The sequence below is a fragment of the Stegostoma tigrinum genome, chromosome 25, assembly GCF_030684315.1.
Source record: "Stegostoma tigrinum isolate sSteTig4 chromosome 25, sSteTig4.hap1, whole genome shotgun sequence".
Classification (NCBI taxonomy): Eukaryota; Metazoa; Chordata; class Chondrichthyes; order Orectolobiformes; family Stegostomatidae; genus Stegostoma; species Stegostoma tigrinum.
In genome coordinates this window covers 51,864,069-51,883,802 of record NC_081378.1, presented here as the reverse complement: position 1 = coordinate 51,883,802, position 19,734 = coordinate 51,864,069, and the positions used below count along the sequence as shown (strand labels likewise).

General features: G+C 43.3%; 1 protein-coding gene across 1 annotated transcript in view; it reads right to left on the bottom strand.

Annotated features, from left to right (window-relative positions):
* Nucleotides 1-19,734, bottom strand: part of LOC125463059 (cilia- and flagella-associated protein 54-like) — a 437,943-nt gene that overhangs the window by 385,753 nt on the left and 32,456 nt on the right. Inside the window, exons 5-8 of the mRNA XM_048553715.2 lie at nucleotides 17,692-17,750; nucleotides 15,025-15,168; nucleotides 12,917-13,030; nucleotides 12,724-12,825 (exon numbers count right to left, since the gene is read on the bottom strand). Of these exons, the coding sequence (XP_048409672.2) occupies nucleotides 12,724-12,825; nucleotides 12,917-13,030; nucleotides 15,025-15,168; nucleotides 17,692-17,750 (419 nt within the window). The remainder of the gene's footprint in view (nucleotides 1-12,723; nucleotides 12,826-12,916; nucleotides 13,031-15,024; nucleotides 15,169-17,691; nucleotides 17,751-19,734) is intronic.

Below are 19,734 nucleotides of genomic sequence, written 5' to 3'. Positions count from 1 at the left end.
ATCGGTGCCGCCTCTTGCTCCCCAGAGGAGCTCGAACAGTTCATCCACTTCACCAACACCTTCCACCCCAACCTTCAATTCACCTGGGCCATCTCCAGCACATCCCTCACCTTCCTGGACCTCTCAGTCTCCATCTCAGGCAACCAGCTTGTAACTGATGTCCATTTCAAGCCCACTGACTCCCACAGCTACCTAGAATACACCTCCTCCCACCCACCCTCCTGCAAAAATTCCATCCCCTATTCCCAATTCCTCCGCCTCCGCCGCATCTGCTCCCACGATAAGACATTCCACTCCCGCACATCCCAGATGTCCAAGTTCTTTAAGGACCGCAACTTGCCCCCCACAGTGATCGAGAACGCCCTTGACCGCGTCTCCCGTATTTCCCGCAACACATCCCTCACACCCCGCCCCCGCCACAACCGCCCCAAGAGGATCCCCCTCGTTCTCACACACCACCCTACCAACCTCCGGATACAACGCATCATCCTCCGACACTTCCGCCATTTACAATCCGACCCCACCACCCAAGACATCTTTCCATCCCCACCCCTGTCTGCTTTCCGGAGAGACCACTCTCTCCGTGACTCCCTTGTTCACTCCGCACTGCCCTCCAACCCCACCACACCCGGCACCTTCCCCTGCAACCGCAGGAAATGCTACACCTGTCCCCACACCTCCTCCCTCACCCCTATCCCAGGCCCCAAGATGACATTCCATATTAAGCAGAGGTTCACCTGCACATCTGCCAATGTGGTATACTGCATCTACTGTACCCGGTGCGGCTTCCTCTACATTGGGGAAACCAAGCGGAGGCTTGGGGACCGCTTTGCAGAACACCTCCGCTCAGTTCGCAACAAACAACTGCACCTCCCAGTCGCAAAAAATTTCCACTCCCCCTCCCATTCTCTAGATGACATGTCCATCATGGGCCTCCTGCACTGCCACAATGATGCCACCCGAAGGTTGCAGGAACAGCAACTCATATTCCGCCTGGGAACCCTGCAGCCATATGGTATCAATGTGGACTTCACCAGTTTCAAAATCTCCCCTTCCCCTACTGCATCCCTAAACCAGCCCAGTTCGTCCACTCCCCCCACTGCACCACACAACCAGCCCAGCTCTTCCCCTCCACCCACTGCATCCCAAAACCAGTCCAGCCTGTCTCTGCCTCCCTAACCGGTTCTTCCTCTCACCCATCCCTTCCTCCCACCCCAAGCCGCACCCCCATCTACCTACTAACCTCATCCCACCTCCTTGACCTGTCCGTCTTCCCTGGACTGACCTATCCCCTCCCTACCTCCCCACCTATACTCTCTCCACCTATCTTCTTTACTCTCCATCTTCGGTCCGCCTCCCCCTCTCTCCCTATTTATTCCAGTTCCCTCTCCCCATCCCCCTCTCTGATGAAGGGTCTAGGCCCGAAACGTCAGCTTTTGTGCTCCTGAGATGCTGCTTGGCCTGCTGTGTTCATCCAGCCTCACATTTTATTATCTGACAATTAATCAGGTTGCTTTGTCCCAGATGGTGTTGAATTTATTGAATGTCGGTGGAGCTGCACCTTTCTGGGCAAGTGGAGAGTATTCCATTACAACTTGTGTCTTGCAGATTATGGACTGGCTTTGAGGTGTCAGAAGATGAGTCACCTACTGCAGAATTCACAGCCTCTGACCTGCTGTTGTAGTCACAGTATTTACATTGACCAGAAATTGAACTGGGTCAATGAGTAACCCCAGGAAGTTGGTAATGATAAAGCCATCGAATGTCAAATTCATATAGTTAGACACACTATTCTTTGAGATGGTCATTGCCTCACAATTATGTGGCATAAACGTTCTTTGCCAATTATCAACACAAGCCCTGATATTGTTCAGTTCTTGCCCAATATGGACATGGATTCCTTCAATACCTGTACCAAATAGCTCTGATCATTGCATAATCATCAGTGAACATCCCCATTTCTAACCTTATGATGGAGTAAGGTTATTGATGAATCAACTAAAGGAAGCTAGGCTTATGACAATTGCTTCTGAAACTGTCAAATGAGGCAAGCCTGCAGAATGGAAATGAAACAGATGTATTGATCTTTTCAGTTACGTCTGTTGTGAGATCTGTTTTGTTGAAAGCTTATTCTGTTTAACTAAACGCAGATCATATGACATTTTATTGACATCAAAAGTAGAAATTTCAGGGACTTTTCATGATGTGTGTTGATGAATCCTTACAGAGTAATAATATGGAATTTGAGAAATGTGTAGTTATCCTGATTAAAGTGGAATTTAAGATAGTACGTCAAATGTCAGGGTATTTTAAATATTTGGATTCAAAGATTGTACAGAATAGGTCTGGGGTAACTTTGAATCATGAGTCCCATTTATAGTGTAACTCCTATCCTGCGTTATTGTGTCTGATCATCACAGAAAGGTGATGTCACATTTAAAGAAGAAACAGATTAGTTGCAACCCTCAATTTGGCAGTTAAACACACAGACAGGGCAGGAGATAATGGGAACTGCAGATGCTAGAGAATCCGAGAAGTGTTAAGCTGGATGAATACAGCAGGTCAGGCAGCATCTTAGGAGCACAAAAGCTGACGTTTCGGGCCTAGACTCTTCATCAGAAAAGGGGGATGGGCAGTGGGTTCTGAAATAAATAGGGAGAGAGAGGGGGAGGCAGATCGAAGATGGATAGAGGAGAAGATAGGTGGAGAGGAGACGGACATGTTAACGGGGCAGGGATGGAGCCTATAGAGGTGAGCATAGGTGGGGAAGTAGGGAGGGGATAGGTCAGTCCGAGGACGGCAGACAGGTCAAGAGGTTGGTAGGTAGGAAATGGCGGTGCGGCTAGAGGTGGGAGGAGGGGATAGGTGAGAGGAAGAACAGGTTAGGGAGACAGGGACAAGCTGGGCTGGTTTTGGGATGCAGTGGGGGGGCAGGGGGAGGGGAGATTTTGAAGCTTGTGAAATCCACATTGATACCATTGGGCTGCAGGGGTCCCAAGCAGAATATGAGTTGCTGTTCCTGCAACCTTAGGGTGGCATCATTGTGGCACTGCAGGAGGCCCAGGATAGACATGTCATCTAAGGAATGTGGGGGGGGTGTGGAGTTGAAATGGTTCGCAACTGGAACAAGCTTCAAAATTTCCCCTCCCCCCACTGCATCCCAAAACCAGCCCAGCTCGTCCCCACCTTCCTAACCTGTCCTTCCTCTCACCTATCCCCTTCTCCCACCTCAAGCCGCGCCTCCATTTCCTAACTACCAACCTCATCCCACCCCCTTGACCTGTCCGTCCTCCCTGGACCGACCTATCCCCTCCCTACCTCCCCACCTACACTCACCTCTACTGGCTCGATCCCCGCCCCTTTAACTTGTCTGTCTCCTCTCCACCTATCTTCTCCTCTATCCATCTTTGATCTGCCTCCCCATTTTTCCCTATTTATTTCAGAACCCTCTCCCCATCCCCTTTTCTGATGAAGGGTCTAGGCCCGAAACATCAGCTTTTGTGCTCCTAAGATGCTGCCTGACTGTTGTGTTCATTCAGCTCCACACTTTGTTATCTCACACAGGACAGGACGCTCTTTCTGATGTCTGGATTTGTGCGCTGTGATGAATCACTCTAAAATGTAGAATGTTTTAAAGGCAAATAAAACATTACAAAGTTAATTATGGGGAAAATAGATATTAAAGTTTCCATTCTTGAGTTCTCCTAAGACATGAAATTAGTTATTTGTTGTTGATATTTCCCATGCCAGTCTTCCCAATAGACAGTCAAGATGTTTTTAGTTCCCACCCAGAATTTGGGCATCTCGGCTAGGCCAGCATTTATTGCAAATCCCTAATGGCCCAGAGGGCAATTAAGAGTCAACCATATTGCTGTGGGAGTGGAGTCACATGTAGGCCAGACTAGATAAAGAAAACAGATTTCCTTCCTTAAAAGGACATTAGTGAATCAGATGGGTTTTTCCAGCAATCGACCATGGTTTCAGAGCCATCATCAGACTTATTTCTAGATTCCTTTTTGGATTCAAATTCCACCATCTGCCACCGCAGGATTAAACACAGCTTCCCAGACCATTAGCTAAATTTTTGGATTAATAATCTACTGACAACACCACTAAAAAACATTGCCTCCCCAAATTGTGTAGATGCTTTAAGATTTTTGATGGCTGAAAACAGGAAATGTTGCTCTTAACTCAGGAAGCAAAGAAAATAAAAAGGATTGTTAAAGCACTCTAGCTGCAGAAACAGTAGTTCATGTTGAAGGAGGGAATATGAGATTGTATTTGGAACATAGTTAAGGGCAGATTCTATAAAAGACAGGCACTGAAAACATTTTGTCCATTAAAAGTTACATAACCATTCCTTGTGGAAAAAAAACAAACTTTTAACAAAAGCATAAATGACAAAAAGGTGAAGAGTTGAACTTGCAAACATGCAACATGTATTATTGTACGGGGTGAGCCAAAGGGCTGAAAGTTAAAGATGATATTCAACAGTTGCATGAGAAAATAGATTGTACAAGATGGGAAAATAGGTTGAGAAAGTTTAGGATAATACTTGACAAGCTGCATGACCTTGAATGAATCCTGTGAACATTCCTTTACACTTCCTGCACTTGTTTTCTGTACCAGCCAGCAGTTGTGTCTTTCTGTATCTGCTTTCTTTGCACTGGCCACTTGTCACACTGTATAAGAGAGACAAAGCTCCGTTCCAATCTGCTGCTGCTACTACTGCTGCTGACCTTCATTTCGGCTCAGAATTGTGAACAGTGCCAGGAATGAACATAAGCCTCCAGACCAGCCATCGATTGAGGCATCTCCAACACGCAGAAGAACATGAGACTAGTTGCTTCTACCAGAGAGGCGTGAGGCTTTTTGCTCTTTTCATTTCCATTTATTATTACCACTATAATCATTTAGTATTACTTAAAAAACATTCATATTTAAGCAAATTGCTGTTGTTGAGCCCTCTCAATTATATTTACTCGAATCTGAAAAGAACTGCTTGGATATATGTTGTGATCCAAGACAGTTATAAAAGAAAGGAAATTTCCAAGACCAATGAGTTGATGGTTTTATGATAGGAAGTGCTTATACCTGAAGATTATTGGGGACCATACATGAAAGGAATATTACAGTTCTTTTTAGAAAACAAAATTGGCATTCTTTCATTTCTTTTGAAACAGTGTGACTTATCTTTTTAATTTCAAAGCCAAAAGGGAATCTGGTAATTAAAATTGACAAAGTAAGACTAACAGTTATCAGTTCCTGACATATAAACGAGAAATTGCTGGAGAAACTCAGCAGGTCTGGCAGGATTTTGTAGACAGAAAACAGGGTTAATATTACAGGTCCAGTGACGTTCCTTCGAGCTAGTAGTAACTAGGAAAAGCCAGTACATATGCTGAAGACAGGGTTTGGGAGGATGGTGGTGGAGGTAAAGTAGTGAAAAGAAAGATGAAGATGGAGCCCAGAGGGAGTGAAAGACAGTTTGGCAAACAAAGAGTTGGATCTATCTTGCTGACAAGGGCGGTGCTCTTGTTGTCTTGCATATTGACTTCTGCATCGCAGAAGCTGAGCACCAGCTCTCAGACCCCTCCTCCCATCACTCCTTGGACCATGACCCCACCAGCAAATATAGTCAAGCCTGTCAACAAAGGTGTTGTTGTTACCTAGTGTGCATTGCAGAGGCTGAGGCTCAACTCTCCATCTATTTCCTCTTGGACCATGAGTCCACTGCTGAACATCTGGCCATTGGGTCCACAATAGTCACCACTCTCATTGAATCCAATTTCCCCCTCCACAGCCTCCAAGCCCCACTCCATGAGACCTGCTTCTACATTCTTCCTAGAATCCATAAACATGGAGGGATATAGATAATATAAATAGCCAAGATCTTTTTTTCCCCCCAAAGTAGGGAGTCCAAATTAGAGGGCATAGGTTTAAACTGAGAGGGGAAAGATCTAAAAGCAACCTGAGGGGCAATCATTTCACACAGAGGGTTTAATTTTGATTTTGGTTTGATTTTTATTGAGTACATGTACTCTAGTACTTGAGTACAGGAGTACACAGGAAACTGTATAATGTTGGCACACAAGGAACTACCTTTAGGCACAAGTACCTAGGTACAGAATCTTAAGAACAAGATAGAAAGAAAGTTAAAAATGGGTGGGTATATGGAATGAGCTGCCAGAGGAAATGGTAGAGGTGAACACAATTAGAATATTTAAAAGATATTTGGACAGGTGCATAGAAAAGTGCATGGATAGGAAAGGTTTAGAGGAAAATGGGCCAAATACAGGCAAATGGGACTAATTCAGTTTAGGAAACCTGGTCACCATGAATGAGTTGGGCTGAAGCACCTAATTCCATGCTGTGTGACTCTATGACCACCCTTGCAGACCCATTGTTTCTGCCTGAGCTTGCCTAAAGTGGTTATGGTCTGTCTATCTTGACTAATTTTTTTTCTCCACTTGTCTAGTCCCTTCCCAATTAGATCTCCGATGCTCCTGAAGCTTCATGCCATTTTCAGAATCTTCTTTTGTGGGATCCAGCCACCTTCTCTTGACCATAGACATGCAATCAAAATATACATCCAACTCCCATTGGGGTGGTCTCAGGGCCCTCCACTCCTCCCTTAAAAAAAAAGGTCTGAACTGTCACCATCCACCACCATCCTCATCTGCTTGGTCAAGCTCATCCTCACTTTGAATAACTTCACCTTTAACTTCTCTCACTTTCTTCAGATCAGAGTTGTGGCTATGGATACCCACATGGGACCCAGTTTGGCCTATCCCTTCATGAAGTATGTAAACATGCCTTGTTCCAATCCTACTCAGGTCCCTTCCCACAATCCTTTCTCCAGCACATCAATCACATATTAGCTACTGCTCTCTTTCTTGTTCAGAATTGGAAAACTTGGTCAACCCTGTTTACAATTTCTCACTCTCACCTTCACCCGTTCCATCTCTGTCTCCTCTCTTCTCTTCTTTGACATCTCTATTCCCATTTCCGGGGATGGCCACTGATATCCATACAAATTCACTGACTCCCATTGTTAAATGGACTATACATCCACACGCTCTGCTTTCTGTAAAGAATCCATTCCTCTCTCCCACTTCTCCATCTCTGTCATAACTTCTTAGATGACGCTACCTTCTGCAGAAGACGTCAGAAATGTCCACCTTTTTCCTCAACCAAGGATTCCCCACTTCTGTAGTTGGTAGGGCCCTCAACCACGTCTGACTCATTTCCTGAACTTCTGCACTCATTCCTTCTCTTCCCTTCCACAACACCAATAGGATACCCAATTGGTCCTCACTTTCCACACCACAGTATCTGCATCCAAAGGATCAAGGGCTGCCATTGCCATCAGCTCCAACATTATGCCTCTACCAGAAACATATCACACCCCTCCCACCCCCACTCCCTTGTCAGCATTCCACAGGGACCATTCTTTCCAGGACACCATGGTTAACTCCTCCTCCACTCCCAATACCACTCCACACTCCCACAGCATCTTCCCATGCAATCACAGAAGATGTAATACCTGCCCATTTACCTACTCCCTCCTCACCAAAGGCTCCAAACATATCTTCCAGATGAAGCAGTGATTTACTTGCACTTCATTCAATATAGTTTACCACACTCGCTGCTCACAGTGTGGTCTCCTCTACACTGGGGAAATGAACTGCAGGCTGGGCAACCACTTTGCGAACACCTATGTTCTGTCCTCAAAAACGACCCCAAGCATCCGAATGCCAGCCACTTCAACACACCACAGTGTTCCCTGGCCAACATTTCTGTCTTTGGCTTGCTGTGGTACTCTAGAGAAGTTCAGCGCAGACTGGAAGAAGAGCATCTCATTTCTGCTTGGGGCCCTGCAGCCATCAGGACTCAATATTGAATTCAGTAATTTAAATACCTTTTCCTATTTCCTTTATCCAAACCCCTGTCATCACATGGGCTGTTTTCAACACAGCTGGCTCATTTTCACTTACTAATGGTCGCCATTATCAGCTTTTCTCCCTCCCTGGCTTACCACTCTCTATCCCTTTGCTTGCTGAATTGTCTTTTTCTCCATCTGTACTCTTTCTCTAACTATGTTCTCACTCCTTTCCTCTAACACTCAGTCATTAGCACATACACCATCTTTTTCTAACTGCTACTTGTTCTGATGAAGGGTCACTGATGTTGCCAGACCTGTTGAATTTCTCCAGCAATTTCTGTATTGTTTCAGATTTGCAGCATCATTTCACTTCTGTGGTTAACAGTTCCAGCTGCACCTCCACTGCGTCTAGAGTTCAACCAATCAGCACCTCTTATGATGTCTTATAAGTTCAGGTTTTTTTCTGAATTTGGTTTCTTCAGTTTCAGTTTTGTTAGATGCAAGACAAAAACCTTCACTTCATTTCTCTTTTAGCCCCATCTGCTCCATAATTGTGTAATAACATCACTGAACAGGTTGATTAGAAAATATCTAAACATATGCTTAAGAATATTGCTAGCAGGTTATAGAATTAAGAGCTGGGCATTTAAAATGATTGACTTTGGGAATACATGACTTCTGGTTTCCTTCTTCACCAACTGAGTGTCAGAAGTTAAACAGGAGCAACATGTTACGGATGTGTTTGAGCGTACGCAGATTCTCTGCCTTGTCCTAATGGAAAATGCTCATCTCATTGTGGTAAGAAATTTAAGCAGAAGTATTTTAGGGAGCAATCACAACGTTGCATTCATTAATGTTACGAAGTTGTGGAGCATACTCATGAATTGGAAGGCAGGAAGCTAAAATTTGTTTGTAAAAATGATAGGAGGGAAGAGTGCATGGTTCCTCTAAGAGGTAAAGCACTTTTCCAAGCGTGGAGATTTACACAGAAAATGTATCTGTAAACAGTTGAACAGGTACAGACAGTTCTGAAATTGAAACATGTATCAATTGGCTGTAGAATTCAGCTTTGTTGTGTTATTTCGGCCAATTAATTTAAACCAAGCACTTAGAGACTGAAAACCAATTGAATTTAAATCCAAGATAACAAGGTGTAGAGCTGGATGAACACAGCAGGCCAAGCAGCATCAGATGAGCAGGAAAGCTGACGTTTCAGGCCAAGACACTTCTTCAGAAATGGGGGAGGCGAAGGGGATTCTGAAATAAATAGGGAGAGAGGGGAGGCAGATAGAAGATGGATAAAGGAGAAGTTAGGTGGAGAGGAGACAGACAGGTCAAAGAGGAAAGGTTGAAGCCAGTAAAGGTGAGTCTATGTGGGGAGTTAGAGAGGAGATAGGTCAGTCAAGGGAGGACAGACAGGTCAAGGAGGCCAGATGAGGTTAGTGGGTAGAAGATGGGGGTAGAGCTTGAGTTGGGAGGAACGGGTAGGTGGGAGGAAGTATAGTCAGGGAGGCGGGGGATGACCTGGGCTGGTTCTGGGATGCGGTCGGGGGAGGGGAGATTTTGAAGCTTGTGAAATCCACATTGATACCATTGAGCTGCAGGGTTCCCAAGGGAAATATGAGATGCTGTCCCTGCAGCTTATGGGTAGCATCACTGTGGCAATGCAGGAGGCCCAGGATGGACATGTTGTGGGAGGTGAAGTTGAAATGGTTCGCGACTGGGAGGTGTAGTTGTTTGTTGCAAACGGAGTGTAGGTGTTCCGCAAAGCAGACCCCAAGCCTCCGCTTGGTTTCCCCAATGTAGAGGAGGCCACAACAGGAACAGCGGATACAGTATACCACATTAGCAGATGTGCAGGTGAACATCTGCTTGATGTGGAAAGTCTTCTTAGGGCCTGGAATGGAGGTGGGCGGGAGGCGTAGGGGCAGGTGTAGCACTTGTTCTGGTTACAGGGAAAAGTGCCAGGTATGGTGGGGCTGGAGGGGAGTGTGGAGTGGACAAGGGAGTCACACAGAGAGTGGTCTCTCCGGAAAGCAGATAAGGGTGGGGAGGGAAAAATGTCTCTAGTAGTGGGGTCAGATTGCAGATGGCGAAAGTGTTGGAGGATGATGCATTAGATTCGGAGTTTGGTGGTGTGGTAGATGAGGACGAGGGGGATTCTGTTTTGGTTGTTAATGCGGGGAGAGGATGTGAGGGATGAGTTGTGGGAAATGCAAGAGACACGGTAAAGGGCATTTTTGACCACTGTGGAGGGGTAGTTGCAGTCCTTGAAAAATGAGGACATCTGGGATGTCCAGGACTGGAATGCCTTATCTCAGGGGCAGATGTGGCGGAGGCAAAGGAATTGGGGATAGGGAATGGCCTTTTTGCAGGAAGGAGGGCGAGAGGAGTTGTATTTTAGGTAGCTGTGTGAGTCGGTAGGCTTGTAATGGATATCGGTTTCCAGGTGGATGCCAGAGATGGAGACAGAGAGGTTCAGGAAGGAGAGAGAGGTATCAGAGATGGTCCAGGTGAACTTAAGGTTGAGGTGGAAGGTGTTAGTGAAGCGGATGAACTATTCAAGCTCCTCTTCGGAGCATGAGGTGGCACCAATACAGTCAGTCATTGTACAGTCACGGGAGGAAGAGGTGGGGGATAGGGTCAGTGTAGCTTTGGAAAGAGATTGTTTCACATATCTTACAAAGAGGCAGGCATAGATTGGGCCCATGCGGGTACCCATGACCACCCCCATTGTCTGAGGGTGAGGACGAGTTCGACTAAGCGGATGAGGGTGCCAGTGGACGAGGACCGATCGGGCCAGCAGGACAGGAAGTAGTGGAGGGCCTTTAGGCCATCTGCATGGGGAATGCAGGTGTATAGGGACTGGACGCCCATGGTAAAGATGAGGTGTTGGAAACCAGGGAATTGGAGGTTTTGGAGGGGGTGGAGGGCATGGGTGGTGTCACGGATGTAGGTAGGATTAGGGTTAGGGACCAAGTGGGAGAAAATGGAGTCCAGATAGGTTCGGTGGGCAGGAGCAAGCAGAGACAATGGGTCGACAAGAGCAGTCAGGTTTGTGGATTTTGGGAAGGAGATAGAAACGGGCGGTGCGGGGTTGGGGAATGATGAGGTTGGAGGCTGGTGGGTGGGAGGTCACCTGAAGTAATGAGGTTGTGGATGGTTTGGGAGATGATGGTTTGATGGTTGGGGGTGGGATCACAATCAAGGGGGCAGTAGGAGGAGGTGACAGAGAGCTGGTGTCTGGCCTCAGCAATGTAGAGGTCAGTGTGCTATACTACAACTGCGCCTCCCTTGTCCAAGGTTTTATGGTGAGGTTGGGATTGGAGTGGACGGAGCGGAGGGCTACACGTTCTGTGGGGGAAGAGGTTGGAGTTGGTGAGAGGGGTGGAGAGGTTGAGGCGATGTCTCGATGGCAGTTAGAGATGAAGAGATCGAGGGAGGGTAAGAGGCCTTGAGGTGATGTCCAGGAGGAGGGGGTGTGTTGGAAGTGGGAGAAGGGGTCAGTAATGGGAGGGTTAGGTTCACGGTTAAAGTAGTAAGCATGGAGGCGGAAGGCAGAAAAACTGTTCAACGTCCAAGTGTGAGTGGTATTCATTGATGTTTGGGTGGAGGGGTCAAAGGTGAGTCCTTTACTGAGGACAGACCGTTCGTCTTCAGTAAGGCAGAGGTCTGGGGTGGGGGGGTGGGGGGGGGGGGGGGGCGGATGGTGAAGACTCGGCAGGGCTGGGTGCTACACAGTCTCCTCTGGAGCTGCTGGCTGTGGAGGTGGTGGGCGGAGTGACGTCAGCAGTGGGTAGAGCGACGTAGGCCAGTAAATTTTGGATTTTGGTGGCAGCGGCATCCTCAACGTCTGTGTTGTCAGCCTCAGAAATAGCAGCGGCGGCATCAGCACTGGTGTTGATGGCGCTGGCTGTACCAGAAGTGGCATATCGGCCGGCAGCAAATGTGGCATCATCCATGGAAACCGCTGGTGCTCCGAAGGTGGCCACATGGCCAACGGCAGGGGAAGGTCCTGGGTAGGGTGGCAGGCACCAGTAAGTTTAAAGTACTTTTGGTTTTTAGTGTCCAATAAAGCAGAGTAGAATTGTGAGTTCAGGTTATGGATCTTACGAAGAATAAAAAACAGGAGAGGTCTGGGGCAGGGAGGCTGTGAGCTGGGGTAGGCTTAATTGTAGTATCTGGAGATGCTGGCGCATTGCAACAACTGTGTATTTCAGGAGTCGCAGGGAGAAACGCTTCAGAAGGATATCAATTTTCTGAATGTAGCAGTCGTCGCGGTTGGTGTCAAATTGGGAATGCTTAAAATGTAGACTGTAGTCCATTACGGATGATCCGGTTCCGTAGGCAGGTACTCAGAAAGGCAATGTGGCTGTAGTACCTGGTTTGCTTTAGGACGTGGTCGAGCAGTTTCAGGGTCGAAGAGATTATAAGAAGGTTGCAGTGGGAGAGGGATGCACTGAGGTTTTTCCGGAGGGAGGAGGGTAACTTCTTTAAGGTAGGCATCCTTTGAAGAGGCTTCGCAGTTAAAATTGTTACAGAGATAGTAGGAACTGTCAATGCTGGAGAATCTGAGATAACAAGGTGTCGAGCTCGATGAACACAGGAGGCCAAGCAGCATCAGCTGAGCAGGAAAGCTGATGTTTCGGGTCGAGACCCTTTTTCAGAAACAGGGGAGGGGAATGGGTTAGGTGAGGTGAGCTTCTCTGGGTGTTTCAGGTTTAATTACTAGAAGGGGACCTCTACTCCCACCGTAATAGATTAGGGGCTTGTGTTTTGATTTTAATTATAAGAGGACCTCGACTTCCCCTTTATAACAATAATAAATTATGACTCACATTTTGAGACTCTTTGTAATTAGTTCTTTGCTTGGGTCGCAAAATTCCTTTTGGCTTTCTTCTACCTTCAAATACTGTTCTTTTAAATATCATTACTGATACCTAAAGGAAACAAAACCACTTGAAGTAAAAGCACTGGTCAATTAGAAGTGAATACTGACTTGGTATTATTCAATCTTTATGCTTCTGCTACCTTGACAGTGGCCTCTCTGAAGGCTTTTCCAACTTCAGGAGTTTGAGGAGATGGATTCATGGCTTCCAGTTGGCTTAATTCACTGATCTTGCCCAAAGCACGACGAGCAAACACCTATTTTAAAAATAACAAACAATATTGAAATATGAGAAGAAGACAATGAAATATGTATAATCTTAGCCTTCCATGAATATTTTACATTATAATCAATTTGCATGCTAATTTAGTTTTGATTACTAAAACATTTACAATATTATCAGATACACACCATTACTCTTTACTTTTCTAATTTAAAATTGACTTGAATTAACTTTCTACTTCAAAATTCATTTACATTGGATCTGTATCAGAGTAAGTTTAACAAGTAATTATATATTTCTACAACAGTGCTCAGTTTTGACTGGCTATTAATGAAAATATATTACAGCGATTACCAGGAATGAGAGAATACAGTTACAAAGACCTCAAAGAATGGGGCTGAATTCACTGTATGATAGACGGGTGAGTATATCAGAGTCTTGCACAGCCGTCTTTCCAAGTAAACTCTAAAATCAATCCCTTTTCCATACACCGAAAGTGTGCACATCAATGCCTCACAATAGTAATGTTGCAATGTAGATAGGTAAAGAGGAGAACTGGATAACCAGGAGGGAGTGGTTGAACTCCAAACTACATTCAGAGCAAACAACAAATGCTTCTTAATAAAATATGTAAAAGACAAAACTGTGAATATATGCTAAGAGTTTAGTAGTCTGCAATAACCAGCTCAGTTGCAAGTAAATAAATGGAACTCAGTGACCTTCCAATTTCAATTCTATTTAACATAGTTAAAGTCAAGAACAAAAGTAGGAAAGCAAGAATTTAGGCAAGCAGAATTATGGAATTGCTATGGTACAGAAGGAAATCATTCTGCACTTTGCAAACTTTGATGTGGAGGTGCCAAGTAACACACAATTTGTAGTCACAGCCTGTCTGTGTGGCATTTTATAAATTCCTGCTTTTAGAATTAAGCCAGCCTGATTCCATGTTGAAACTCTGAGACAAATTCTGGGCAAGGCCTCACACCCACAATTCAGTGTCTGACCTGAGATGTCATCTTTTGCTATTGCTCTGCCTGGTTGAAGTTTGGAAATTTAGGCTGACACAGATGAAACCATTAATTATCTCAAGTCAGTGACTTGAAACAGATTCTGGAATTTGCTTCTTAATCAATTGAAACTTGCACATCCCTTCTAACAGAGTTCTCCATACCCTGCTTCTGCAATTTCTAGAATGCAGGAATGCATACAGGACACAGCCAGTCAGCCATTTTAGTTTTGCTCACTCTATTCACAGCTGTTGTATGATCTTGCTGCCCTTCAAGTCTCTGCCTATAAACTCTGTGTCTGCGTGCTCTCCTCTCACTGCACCTGACGAAGAGGCTGTGCTCCAAAAGCTTGTGATTTCAAATAAACCTGTTGGGCTATAACCTGGTATCATGTGATTCTTGACTTTGTAAACTCTGAAACTATAAGAAACATTCCAAAAAAGATCAAGTGCTAAGTGCAGCTAGAAAATTCATTAAAAGAAGAAAAACTTGGAATGAAGTCAGCCACGTGGAGCATATAGAATATGAGTTCCCTGATTAAGGTTATTAACCTGGTCCGATCAGGGTGCCCTGGATGACAGATATCAACAGGAGTCACAGGGATTCTGTTCACTCTAGGAGAATGCTCTGACCCAGCTGAATCAGTGTCATGTAGTATTAACATGTAAATAAAGGGTGGCTTGCAGAGTTATTCCATTGAGCAGTGACAAATCAGTGGCAAAAATATGGCAGGGTCGGATATAGTGAGATTCTTGATATCAACAGAAAAACCTGAAAAGGCATTCTGTATACACAATGAGGTAAGCTGCAGAAAATTGTAAGAGATAACATTCTAGAGCTCAAGGAAAGATATTCTCTAAGAAAGTCCCTGAAATTGACACTAAGCCAATTTTTTGATGAAATTTAGCCTACTGTAATTCTCAAAGAACATATTATAGGCACTGTACGACAAGAAAGAAAATTGAGTTTTACAACAAGAATATAATAGATAGTTTGTAGTAATGTTAACAAAATACTACACCTCTGCAGTCAGCTCGGATGCACAGTCATAATAACACTGACACACAGCAGTATAAAGAGTTGCTCTCCATCTTAGATAACGAACAGTTGAAAGTGGAATAGATGTTTCCATGCAGATGCTGGCCCATAGTAGAAATTCAAATGCCTGATCAAGAGCAAAATAATTATTTAATATTGTCAAACTTCAGAGATATTTAAAGTAACTATTACATTCACAGAGTCACATTGTGTGGAATCAGACCCATCAGCACAACCCTGTCAATGCCAACCAGGTTTCTTAAACTGAACTAGTCCCATTTGCCTGCATTTGGCCTATATCCATCTAAACCTTTCCTATCCACGTGCCTATCCAAATGTCTTTTAAATGTTGTAACTGTGTGTCTCAACTGCTTTGCCTGGCATATTGTCCCATATACATACCACCCTCTGTGTGAAAAGGTTGCCCCTCAGGATCCTTTTAAATCTTTCCCCTCTCACCTTAAACCTATGCCCTCTAGGTTTAGGTTCCCCTACCTAGGGAAAAGACCTTGGCTATTCATCTTATCTATGCCCCTCATGGTTTTATAAATCTGTTTCAGGTCACCCCTCAGCCTCCTACACTCCAGGGAAATAAGACCCAGGATATCCTGCCTCGCTTTATAACTCAAACCCTCCAGTCTTGGTAACATCCTTGTAAATCTTTTTTGCACCTTTTCCAATTTAATAACATCCTCCCTATAATAGGGCAACCAGAATTATACGCAGTACTCCAAACATGGCCTTACCCGAGTCTCGTACAGCCATAACATGTCTCAACTCCTATACTCCATGCTCTGTTGAAGGCAAGGATGCCAAATACCTTCTTCACCATCCTATCTACCTGTGACACCACTTTCAAGGAACGATGTACCTTCACCCCTGGATCTCCTTATTTAACAACATCCAGGGCCCTACCACTTACTGCATAAATCCTGCCCTGGTTTGTCTTACCAAAATGTAATGTTATGGACCAGATGAGATCCCCTCAAAATATTTTCGGAAGGTAGCCTAGGGCTAACATCTTCTTATTTTAAAGGTAAATGTAAATGTAAAGTGCTGTGTTCTTGATGCAATTTGACTGCTCCAAAAAAGTCATTTAAAATATAGATGAAATAGAAAGATTAATAAAGCCTCAGAAAAAGGAAGACATCTTTACAGTATTCCACACAACCTAAAGGGCATGGAGAAAAATTCAGTGAAAATCTACCTCTAAAACTGCTTGTGTTTCAGCTTCCTTTCCTGGTACTCTTTCCTCCAAAAATTCCACACCTTTTCTATGTATCAAGGATTCAATGGAATATCAAGTACCTATCCTTTATTTCATTCTGTATCTTCCTCCTGACATTGGAGATAGCAAGAACTGCCAGTGTTGCAGTTAGAGACAACCAAGTGTTGATCTGGAGGAACACAGCAATCCAGGCAGCATCAGAGGAGAACGAAAGTTGAAGATTCGGGTCTTGTGAAGAAGGATCTCGTCCAGAAACGTCAAATTTCCTGCTCCTCTGATGTTGCCTGAACTGCTGTGTTCCTCCAGCTCCACAGTGTTATCTCTTTCCACCTGATATGATGCCTCTTCAAAACTCCTCCATGCATTGAGAACGTTATATTTAAAGTTTGATGTGGTTTACAGTTGGCTGCCAGGTCCACCCTGAATTACAAACATTCCAACACAAATTTTGCAGACTCTGTAATAGGAAGCAGGAGGGCTCCACTCCACCGAATTATGGTTAATGTGGTGAAGATGAAATTATAATCCCTGTACTTTTCCCTTCATTGATGCTGACAGTGTCCACCCTTCTTCTGCAAAATATTCCCCTCCATGTCTTCAAACTGATCTTTAACATCTTTAAAATTTTGCCAATGGTCATTCTCCAACTCACTGAGACCCCTTCTCCTATTCTCTCATCTCCAAGCTCCTAAATGCCACCTCCCATTTTTGTAAAACTCTTACTGTTCCTTAGGTCAGCTGGCTAGAGGGCTAACATCTGGGCCAGATTAATGCCAGCACAGGCCCCACCCATAGGCAAAAAAAGTCAAAAATAAATCACCAAGGATAACTGAAGAACTGGATAAAACCGAGGCTTTGTCTATCCACTCAAGCGGGTGTAAACACACCATGACAGTATTGGAAGAAGGGGAGATTCTCCAAAGCTCTGGCCAATAATTATCTTTCAAGCAACAGATTATCCATGATAACAATAATTGTATTTCCAAAAGTTCTTAACTGCTAAACACCTTAGATGTTCTAATATCATTCTCGGTGCTTTTTTAAATGCAAATTTGATCTTTCTACAGAAAATGATAGAAAAAGAACATTTAACATCTGTCATACAGAAGCAAACGCTTCCAAATGGAGAGAAGGCTGAATTATCAACAGGCATGTTCAAATAGTGAAAAAGTATTAAAAATTCAGGACAGAGGGAACAGGTGTTAAATTCTGTTTGATAACACTATCTTACAATATTTTATTATGTGAAGGCTCTATATAAATACAAGTTGTTTTGAAAATGATACACACCGAGTAATTTATTGCAAAGACTAAACCTACTGCAGAAGCATATCCTGGGTGAAACTGGGCCTATTTAGAGTAAAAACTAAAAAGCACACTAAGTGTTATAGAAGATTAAATTTAATATCCTTGTTGATTTACCTTGGTATAAAGTGTTAAAACCATCAAATGTCTACAGATGGTATAAATGTAAGTTGTACCTAAAAACACACAGAAGCATATTAATGCATTTCAAACCAATAATTGTACAATGCATTTAAAAACATTTGAAGTTTACATACTAAAGTCAGAAGAAACCTTGTTTAATTCATTTTATTGTTCTGTCTTCTGAAAAATATAAATTCCATGTGCAGGTGACTGTAAATAAAGAGTACTTTGAATTTCAGATTATCTCTGTTACATAAGTAATAGAGAAACTAAAATTAATAAAATTGTGCTCCTGAAAAGTTAAAAGGATATGACTCTCAAGTTCACAGACAATATTTTTGAATCATTGATTTGATAACTATGGAGAAAGACAATAACGACAACCAATCATTACAGGTATTGAGTTCACGGCTCAGTAGTGGTGACAGCCACTTTGAAATCAAAATGATATCAACGATAACGGCATGGTGGGACTTGAAATTACAAAAAGCCTGTAAAACTGAAACAATTTTTTTTAAAAATAGGAAACCACTCTAAAAAGGAGAAGTATTCATTCCTGCTGTTTACTTGCCTATATCAAAATGGTGAACACAGTGAAAAGTGAAGCACTTTCAAAAGTGCCCCATTTTGCCAACTAATGGGCAGATTCAGCAACAGCACATAAAATTAAGTCAATTCTTAAAGAATTCTAGTGACACAAACTTTCACGATAAAGAGTGAATTCCATTAAAATGTAGTGTCTCATGTCTAGCAGATGGAGACAATAACTAATAATGAAATGGTAACAAGGAATGCTTATCAATGTGAAACAACACTGATTTAAAATGCACATTAGTGATTGAGGATCCATCTGTTGTAAAATCCTCTTACAATGACATCTGATACAGGGAGTGAGCTAATAGAAAAGTTACCAGTGACAGGAAATTAGTAACAAACCTCTCTGCTCTCTGTGCTTTGTCAAGCTATATAATTGTTTACAAGCCTATCTCACCAACATGTATCAATCATGACAGCAGCCCAGTCATGGTCAACATGAACAACTGTATCTATATCACTGTTAATACAGTGAATAATTTACACTGAAAAGAGCAAAGGTCTCAATACCTGTCTCCTGGAGTCACTATCCTGTCAGCCTGTCAGAAAAACACTTTTCGCCACTACTCCATTCTGTATCTCTCAACAACTTTGGATTCACCCAAGTTTCAACTTTGCCAACTAGTCTTTATGTTGCATTTCTTCAAAACCTTTTTTAAAGTTTGTGTTCACAACAACAACTGCAGTACCTTCATTAAATCTCCCCATTATTAAATCACATAACTCAAGTTTATCAGATATGATTCACCTTTAACAAATCCATGCTAGCTATAATTTCTAACATTAATTCTTCAGAGAACCAATTAATTTTATCCAGAGGTTCCCCTGCTCCCACGTTAAGCCGACTGGCCTGTACCTACCAATTTCAACTCTATTTTTTAAATATCCATTCATAGCATTTGTGACCTTCCAATCCTCATTCTCAAATCTAAATAGGATTGAAAAAGTACAGCCAAACTCTCTGCTACTTGCACCCTCACTTCCCTCAACCAAGAATGCATTCATTCAAACCTGTGTGAGCACTCCGAATCTGTTATGTACCTCCATTTTAACCACTTCTAATCAATCCAATATGTACCCATTCTTCTTTTGGTGGATACGGTAGAATTCTCATCTTTAATGAAGACAGTGTTCATTTAATATCTCCACAAGAAGATACCTATTTTTCTTCTTAAGGAGCTCTACAAAACCTTTGACTATTCGTATACTCCTCCCGTGTTTGTAACTGACTCAGAGGTTTATTTTGTACTATTAATCTTTTATCAAACCAATAACGTCTTTGCCTTTTATATTTATTTTCTCACTTTTCCCCTAAAATTTCTATGCTCTGCTTGGATCAAAATCATCATCCAGCCCAAAAGAATAATGTGCTGACAACAAGTTATTCATACTGTTCAAAGGAAATGCCAATTAATATTTGTATTCTTATAATATTGAGTGTTA